Source organism: Dipteris shenzhenensis, chromosome 31 (genome assembly GCF_047967505.1).
Source record: "Dipteris shenzhenensis isolate YYH24624 ecotype China chromosome 31, Dip_SZ_1.0, whole genome shotgun sequence".
NCBI lineage: Eukaryota > Viridiplantae > Streptophyta > Polypodiopsida > Gleicheniales > Dipteridaceae > Dipteris > Dipteris shenzhenensis.
Window position 1 is genome coordinate 34856856 of NC_141626.1, and position 9566 is coordinate 34866421.

Sequence of the window (9566 nt, forward strand, 5' to 3'; positions counted from 1 at the left end):
GTTAGTTGAACCATGGTAAGATTTGTGTAAACCTTGGGATAACCAAGTTGGGTTTAAAGATTGCCACATGGCACAGTGCCACCTAAGCACAATATGGAATTCAACATGTGAATCCCTGTGCCACATCAACAAGGCCCCCTCTTCTTCACAGAAACTTCGACAAGCCATAACTTGCAATCCAGGAGGAATTTCCACCTTAGAGTGCTCCATAGATCCTGAGCCACACATGTTTTGTCACGGTCATTTTGGGTGGACTGGGTCAGTCACCCAATTGGGTCTAACCGACTACTAGTGGTGGGTATATAAGAGCAAGCCTGTGAAGCCCATTTCATCACTGGCTACAACAACCCTGATTCCTTAGCATCCAGCCTCGGTCCTCTATTGTTTCCAGCACGCCATCGAAGCTTCTTTCATAGGAGCGCATGGCTGGGAGGCAGCGCCATCTATTGTATCAGTTTTACAGTAATCAAAATTTTGATTCTCCATACTATCTGTTTTCTCTCTTGCGTACGAGATCCTATTATCTGTTGAGCACAGACGTTGTATTGTTTTCTTACAGATATATATACATATAAATGCTCTAAGAGACCAAAAGCATTTTTCAACCAAGGCCAAGGTTTGCATGCCCTAGAGGTTGCACCAAAAAATATATAACCGTAAAACATAGGAAAGAATGGGTTTTAATCCATAATATTCACAACCATACATACATAATGATTTAAATTCACCAAAACTACTAAATAGTTAGTACTAGCTAGTAGCTAGGTACGAGAAATCTATGAGCAAACATATTCTTATCCTTGAGTGCATATTTTATGTAGAGTTTCTTTTTTTGGTAAGTGCATTAGGTCCTAAGGCCTTTGCAAAATTCAAGCAAGGAAGGGGGTATAAAAGCAACAATTGAGATGTGCACAATAATGGTTTACTATATCATATCTACAACATTTTTTTTGCTCTTTCTTGCTCACAAAAGTCTAAAAGTGAGCTCCACTTTCATAATGCTACCTTGGTGCAAAAAGACTGAAAGTGACATCCACTTTCATCATGCTTGGACCTGTGTAGATCAAAAGTCAATGATAAGGTGGCCAATACATCTCCATATTCAAAAGTTTTCCACAATGATATTGTATCATGGTATTTTCCACAATCATAGAAAAAGATTCAAAGTTTTACCTATTAGCAATGCTACCCACTCGCGATGCTACCCACTTTATATCCAATAGTCACAAATCATGATCATGTTACATTATTGCTAGTTTTCTTGCCTACATTAGAAATTTGGCACTCACGTCTTTGGCCTATAGTAGCTGTATCTTTAAGGGGGACATGACCTTTGGGAGCAAAATACTCCATGGAGTTATGAGGGTGCATCGTACAATAACGCATCACAAAATAAATCATGAGCATGTCAAGATCATTTTACCTTCATCTAGTGGCTCTACTATAGATTTAGACTTCCACTCACATCAATGCTTGGTTTTAGGCTACAAAATGGGAGTAATCTTCACGAAGCAAATTGCTCCATGCACGAGTCTCCCATTTTATAGCCTAAAACCAAGCATTGTTCTCTTTCGGCTACGAAATGGGAGTAATCTTCACGAAGCAAATTGCTCTGGAAGACTCGTGCATGGAGCAATTTGCTTCGTGATCTCGATGCTTGGTTTTAGGCTATAAAATGGGAGACTCATGCATGGAGCAATTTGCTTCGTGATCAACAAGCTCAATGCTTGGTTTTAGGCTATAAAATGGGAGACTCGTGCATGGAGCAATTTGCTTCGTGAAGATTACTCCCATTTTTTAGCCTAAAACCAAGCATTGATGTGATTACAAAATAGGAGTAATTTGCAGGAAGCAAATTGGTTCCATCCAATGTACGTGTTGGAGCTCTATTTTGTAGGCAATGATTGGAGCAATGCTCGAAAAAGGGAATGGGCTCTTCATATCGTTGGAGGAGTGGAGGTGGTGATGATATCAAAACTCTTGTTGCTCTGCGATGAGGAGGGCAAAGAAGGGAAGGGTAGCTTCAAAAGAAACGTTGGGATATTTGGGAAGGTGAGGCATAGAAAAGTGGTGAGAGTCTTGGGATGTTACTTCATCTTGGACGTGAAGGCCATCGTCTGAGAGCTCGTTTCCTTGTGCAGTGTGACATCAAGCCTGAGAACACACTCCTGGATGCAAGATTTTTGGAAGCACGCATTTTGAAAGGCAAGTTCGAGCGTCGATGCAAATCTCTAAGTCGCTTAGTAGTACATGAACATTTTGAGTTGAGTGAACGAGCAAATATCCCATTAATATCAGCCTCCTTACATTCACGACAAGCCTTTGGTCTTTTCGTCCTCCTAGCGGTGAGTTTCCGATGATTTTCTATGTTCTCTCAGTCGAATGAGAGGAAGATTGTCGCATTGTGGCACCAGTGGGAACTCGAGCTTCTTGTATTCGGGAGAGTAGTTGTTTGTAATTTCTTCTTTCCTTTCTATCTACACGCAAGTCGCTTGCTACTCTCCTTGGTTCCTGCTTCACTCGCATCACACAACGTCAGGCCTGGAGTCTGTCTTGTCTTTTTGAGGCAATGATTTATATTCTCTTGTTTTTCGTTGCCAAAATAGCATCCTCTCATTTAACATCTTTTAGCTTGCATTCTGACAGAGTATGGATACGAACCAGACCCTTCTTCCAACGGAGATGTTTACAGTTTTGAAGTACTCATGCTCAATGTCCTAATCGAAAAAAGGACACCTGGCCATCAAATACTAGAGGAGCATTATAGTCTTGTGTCTTGGGTATGGTCAGCCCATCCACACAATGTGCTCGCTATTTTCAATACCCAGAGCTCTCTACGGAAGTCACCTTACTCGTAGCACATTTGGGTCTCTTGTATACTCAAGATCTACCTGCTAATCCACCTACCATGCTTGACATCTCACGGTTATTTACAGATCTTTGCAATGTAAGTTTTTGAGAGTATCCAAACTTGTTGAACGTATCCTCGACAAGCTCTCCCACAAATTTTGCAAGGTGATCAGAGTGATGTCCATGTCAATATGGGAGGCCTCTTCCATGTGGTTCTTTCAAATGACGAATGACATTGGTGCACCTCTTTTATCGCTTCCATGTTCCTCTTTCAAGAAATCAAGAAAGTATATGTTTCCTTTATGCACTTAACAAATTTACAATGTCATTGTTGTGTGCAGTTGGTGGTTTTGCTTGCTTGCTCTTGACCAAGCATGGGAGAATGGATCCAATCATGATATTTCCAATGTCTACGTAAACTTACCATATACAACATGATTCAGTTTATGTAATTACTAATTCACCTAATCATGGGAGAAAAAATAAAGCTGTTGTAAATGCAAACTTCATCAACCATCATGATCTTTTTTTTTTTGGTTCACTTTATGATGGTTTAAAGTATGAGGGTTTAAAGAAACTTCTCATATTTATGATGCAAAGAGAGTATTATGTGACCGTGCCACCTCGGGGGGTGCATTTTAATGGTTCCATGCTTTCACGTATTCTGTATTTGTTTGAAGGTGAATACGCAGAATATATGTACATTGGGGAAGGTTAAAGGACTGAGGAGAGTAAGGGCATTTGAAAGGGATGGAAGATGACATGAATAGTGGCCTCCCTCGACGAGCACAATAAACAAACTGTATCTCACGAAATCGGCTGCTCCCTTATTCTTCTCTTTTTCTTGTCTCTGTGGAGTGCATGACTCGTGTTCTCTCTTTCTTGTACTCCTGTGAGAGAGCCAGCTCTAGTCGTTGAGTGTCATTCTTTTGCTAGCTTTCTGTTTAGTGCTCTCAGGTAGCGCTTGAATCATGGGGAATTGGTCTCAGGCAAGCTTGAGGCAGTGGAACAGTGTGTGCAGCGTTTATAAGCACTAGCAGTTCTGTAGAGTGCTCTCAGGTAGTGCTTGGATGATTGGGAATTGGTCTCAGGCAATCTTCAGGCAGTGGTACAGTGTATATGCAGCATGTACAAGCACTAGCAGTGCTCTCTACTAGTAAGTTCCAAGGCAGGGCACAAAGGCTCATTAGATCCATGGTCCGCTCGAGCAACTAGCATGTAGAGTCTTATTCCCAAATGCACACAAGCAAGGGAGAGAAGTGACAGACATAGAGAGGAACCGGCAACAGCAGGGCTTGAAGCAAGCAATTTGGAAGATGCAAGAGAAAGGGGACCGATGCTCCTTTACACCTTGTAAGCTGTCTGTTTTTCATGCATTTGTTGCACTGTTTTCTGCATTGAAGTGCAACCATAACTGTTGTTTGCTTCTGCCTTCTGTGCTCCCCTTGAGCCTTAGTTGACGCCCTCGTTTGAATTTTTGGGATTGAATGTAGGTGATGAATGGCTGATCCGAAAGAGGCTTCTCTTTTGTTTAAGAGGAGAGTCGAAACTTTAGTTCGCCAACCGGTTTCAAGCTTCCTTTTATATGTATGTGTGTGTGTGTGAGAGAGAGAGAGAGAGAGAGAGAGAGAGAGAGAGAGAGAGAGCTGTTAGGGGGGCTATGGAGGAGGATGTCCTTTGGATGAAGAGGGTCTCTTGGTTAGGGGAATGGAAAGAAATTTGATAATAAGAAGCTACATGATGTATTTGCAGAACTGTGAGAAGCTGTAAACATTTCGCTGCCAGCATAAGAAGGGCCAACAGAATTTACAAGGACAAGTTATAAGGATATACTATTGGGCGTATTTGCAAAAGGGGTGTGAGGTGTGATACAAAGGGACTTCCGAGAAAAAACTTTCTTTACAGAACTCAATCTCGCACATACACTTTAAATCTTTTGCATTGGCAAGAAGCTTAGACATCATACTCTTTACAAGTTCTTAATAGTTTAAAGCCACCGCCCAGCAGTGCCACTCAGCAACCTGCCAACCTTTACGTCAGCTTAGTGGCGGCGGTGGCCACGCAGCGCCCGCCTGCCCGCCCTCTCCTCCTCCGTGCCCCTCCTCGAGCCCTGCCTCCCCCTCTGTGCCCCTCCTCGTGCCCTCCCCCCTTTCAATCCCCTCCACCTCCCCTCTCACCACCCTCCTCCCTTGCATCCCCCCCTACCCCCACCCTCCTCCACCCTCCTGGCGGTCGCTGCCCACCAGCCCGTCCCCTGCCCCCCCAAAAAATAAAAAGGAATTAACCCTAAAATGGTATATTTAAAAGAATAAATAGTCATACGTGTTCTATGTTTCATGCACTCATAATCACATTTTAGGAGAACACAAAATGGTAAAGTTCCAAAATGAAATGAAGCCTCAAAGTAGCACCAAAAAACAATGTCCATGAATAAATGAAACACCTTCTAGTGTGATGGAAGGTGCTCACTAGTCATCAAAAAGGTTAAGACCAGCATTGGTGTCCACCTCATCATTACCCTGTGTTGTGATGTCCTCCCTATCCTGTCTGCTAGCGCTAAGTAAAGATATTATCCCTTATTGTTTCTCCATTTTATATGATTTTCTCTGAGCTGAAAGGGTTTCACCCCTCATATTTATTCTCAAAGAGAATTATGTTGAGCAATTGAACAACTTGTATGAATCGACGAGTATAATCTTGCAGCAGTGATGTTCTAAGCATACCTTGCCAGTCAAAGCAATGACAGTTTCTTTCTTTACAAAAATTGTGAAGAATAACTCGCCTATGAGACACATGTTTTATCCAGATACTGATCATTGTTACAGAAAAGGTAAAGTCCAGCTCTGTGAGCCTATAGACTGTAGTCCCTGGCCACTAATTTAGTAGCTACAATATGAGGCTCATTTTGTTCCACCTCTACTCAAGGGTATGCCTTGCATTAGCAGCCTGTAGTCCAGTCACATATGCCTTTTCTTGAGAGAGACCTTTTGCTCCGTGAGAGCCTGGACCCTTTGACACAACCAGTCACCAGTTGAAGGCTTGTTCATGTGTTCCTGGACCAAACAGAGTTACAACCCCCTTGAAACACAGCACACTGCTGTCAACAATCTTAGCCAAAGCAACGAAGCGATAGGGAATTGACACAAATTTCCTGGCCACTAATTTAGCAGCTGCAATATAAGGCTCATTTTGTTCCACGCCTACTTGAAGGGTATGCCTATCCAGGCCCAAATAAGAAGCTGCTGCATTAGCAGCCTTCATTCCAGTCACGTATGCCTTTTCTTGAGAGAGATCTTGTGCTCCATGACAGCCCAGACCCTTGACGTACCAGTCACCGGCGATGAAGATCTTGGAGAAGCTTGTAGAAGTTGAAGGCCTGTGCACGTGTTCCTGCATTAGCAACTTGCAGTCCAGCCACATATGTGAGATACCTTTTGCTCCGTGACAGCCTAGACCCTTGACACAACCAGTCGCCAGCCATGATGATGTTGGAGAAGCTTGTAAAAGTTGAAGGCCTGTGCACATGTAAAAGCCAGCCTAGATCCTTGACGCAGCCATGGAGAAGTAGCAAATGAAGCAAGAGGGAATTAAAACAAATTGAGATCTACATATATTGGTCCCAAGCCCTCCCAAAGAAAACACGATGAGCATTTGCTTTATTACTCAGCGAAACGGTTGGAGAGAAGTACATCAAGCAGAAGAGATGCTTTGTGCTTGCACTAGCTTTCAATTTGTCAAGGAGTGGCACTTCCCTAAGGGTTGGTTAACAAGGAGACGTGCTTGTACCAGGATGAGCCTACTTGAGGCCAGTAGCAAAAGATGTATTCAGAGTGATGCCTGACGAGTGATGGTTTGCCCTTGCTGGTTGCAAGCTGACTGAGAAGTCATTATCACAAGAGAGGTGTTGGATAGTTGGACTTGCTCTTTGTAGTATTGTGGTGGAGGGGGGATCGGTCTACTCTGTGTGTTGGGTCTCACACTCTTTGCTCTGAAGGAGGGTGTTGGAGATATCATAGCCAAGGAGTGTGTTGCTGTGATGCATTGGTGTGTAGTATTAGGAGATCTGGTACTAGTTATTGTGTGAGATTATTGATTTTCCCCCACAAACTCCAGTCGGCGCCCCCCCCGCCCCCCTTAACTCTACAATCGACTAAAATTAGCTTCAAATTAGCGTAGCTATATGGTAGGATATATCAATAGATCTATTAATTAGAAGTCTACAATGCATGTTATGTATGCCTATGCCCCTACTTTATCACCTTGAATTGAAGACAAATGAGATGCCATTTGGATACTAATATCTTCGGTAGATTCTTGTACAATCCATTAGAGATATCTATACAAGAGTCATGTGTGAGTGCCACATGTCACTATGGGACTTATCTTTAACCTATTAACCAGGGGACAAGGAAAAAAAAAGGGAGGATGGAGGAGAGGGGAGCTGCCACGTGTCAACGATTTAGAGTCTTAACATTAGAATTCTCTCATGGCATTTCAAATCTGTGATGGAAATGGGGAGTTCAACGTTTCATTAATGTTTTGATTCATCTCCTACTTGGGTTTCTTTGTTCATGCATGATTTCTTAGATTCAATAGGTTCTCTCCGCTGATCTACGTGGTCCTCTTCCTCTGCCACTCCCTCCTCCTCCTTGCTTCGCTGCTCCCTTGGTGATCAGAAGAGAACGTTGTTGAAGCTCCGCTGCCCCCTTGTTGATCAAGGGAAGGAGGAGGTGTTGATCTGCAAGAAGAAGCCATGAAAGCCAAGGGAGAAAAAATCAGAGCTAAAGAAGAGATGAAGTAGAAAATGATCAAACATTTTTGACGATTCAAGGAGAAGAAAGAGGTGCGAGGATGGATGGAGGCTTCTTTTAAGCGTCGGAATTTGAATTTTGCATTCGTCATCGTTTGATCTCCTGTTGTTTTTCATCACATCATTGGCATTTCGGCATTCCGTCGATTTCAGCTCTGCATCTCTTGAGCTCCTGCTATATTTCATCGGATTTCTGCTCCTCATCTCTTCATCTCCTGCTGTATTTCATCGGATTGTTGCTCCTCATCTTCGATCATTGGCATTTCATCCGATTTGAGCTCTACATTTGTTGATCTCCCGTTGTATTTCATCGGATTTCTGTTGTTTCTCCTCGGTTCTGCTCTCCGATTCGAGCTCCTCCTTTCTCGGCCAGAGAAAGGAAATCGCAGAGAACGCCTCATTGACGCTGAAAGCACCGGATCCCGTGCATGGTGTTTATGATTCGCCGACAAGGCCATTCACTACAGAAGAAGCAAGTAGAACGGCAACGACCTCTGTGGCTGCGACGGCCTCCGCCTGGTAGGCGGGTGGTGGACTCTCTCTAGCATCAACAGGGCTGCTCGCGAATGTAGAGACAGCATGTCACAGCATCGCTCTCATTTCACCCCTATTTTGTAGCTTCTTGTGTTGATTTTCAACATTTAGTCTCTCCACAACCTATTGGTTTGACACGTTTTCCAAGAGATGTCTTGCACGCGAGCAGATTTAGAGCTGTTCCATTTTTGTTTTTTAGGGTTTGCAGGCTGTTCCAGCAAAAGTAGGAGGCTTACAAGTGTGGGAGCCTGAGGTAGGGACCTTGTTGTGAAGGACGACCTTGATTCAGAAGCTCTTGGGAATCGACTTCAACAACTAGAGGACAATGCCCTTGCAAGAAGGAGGGTGACTCAGGTTCAGCTAGGTGCATACGAAGTTTTGATCTAAAGAAGGTTGAGTTTGTTCAATTTTGCTATGTGGTTTAACAATAGAGATGTCAGAAGCTTCTTCAGTCCCTTCTCTCCCTTCCCCCTCCCCCATATTTCTAACTTTGGAGAGTCTGGGAAACTGGATGGGATAAATTATCCTATCACCATTCCTAACTTTGAAGAGTCTATGAAACTGGATGGGACAAATTATCCTGTTTGGAAGGTGAAGATTCATAGTCATTTTGGAGAGTTTGGGAAACTGGATGGACAAATTATCATATCTTGAAGGTGAAGATTCAGAGTCATTTTGTGGCTCGGAAATTGTGGAAATTCACAACGGGAGCTGAGGTGAAGTCGGAGGATGTGATGGACAACAATGGGAGGATACTCATACCAGTAGATGGAGAGGATCTTGAAGATAGAGATTCCCATGCCTTGGCATTGATCATAGGGAGTACGGCAGATGGCCGACATGTCAGTAGAGGTGTGGGTCATTCTGAAGGATTTGTACAAGATAGATAACACATCACGGATCTTGCTTCTTCAACATTAGCTCTATAACTTAGATATTGATGAAGGAGGTTCGGTACATAACCACTTGAAGAAGGTCAAAGTGGTGAGGGATCAACTAACATCGGTTGGTCTGAAGGTGGACTGGTGCCATTTGGCCTTGATGGTACTGAGAAGATTACCACGGAGTTTTAAAAGCTTCGTTACTTATGTGACAACAGGAAAGAGGACCAAACCTCTGACTTTTGAGAAGTTGGGTCCATTACTGCTCCATGATGAAGCTAGAAGAAGCTCTACAACAACGACAATGATGACAAGGCATTGCTGGCAAGGGAAAACACTGGCAAAGGAAAGGGCAAGCCTAATGGTGGCAAGCCCAAGAAGGATGACTTTGGAGATGACGAGGACACTTCCAAGGAGAGGAAGTTGAAGAAGTGTTGCTATTGCGACATGACAAGGCCATTTGTAAAGGATTGCAGAAAGAAGAAGGCGGA

At 43.4% G+C, this 9566-nt stretch overlaps 1 protein-coding gene across 7 annotated transcripts; it reads left to right on the plus strand.

The window, feature by feature from the left end:
* Nucleotides 1–1721: 1721 nt before the first annotated feature.
* LOC147881382 (putative LRR receptor-like serine/threonine-protein kinase At3g47570) lies at nt 1722–4820 on the plus strand. Of its 7 annotated transcripts, none has more exons than XM_087369942.1 (5): nt 1722–2052; nt 2142–2205; nt 2647–2780; nt 2937–3088; nt 3192–4261. In XM_087369942.1, exons 1-4 carry the CDS (start codon nt 1870–1872, stop codon nt 2949–2951), a joined length of 396 nt encoding a protein of 131 aa, XP_087226068.1. In that variant the 5' UTR covers nt 1722–1869; the 3' UTR covers nt 2952–3088; nt 3192–4261. The 7 variants fall into 7 exon arrangements, 6 of the variants coding, with proteins under 6 accessions (XP_087226068.1, XP_087226067.1, XP_087226063.1 ...); XM_087369941.1 differs by having other exon boundaries at nt 1723–2052; nt 2937–3015; XM_087369937.1 differs by adding an exon at nt 4344–4820 and having other exon boundaries at nt 1735–2052; nt 2647–3088; nt 3192–4203.
* The last annotated feature ends 4746 nt before the right edge of the window (nt 4821–9566 follow it).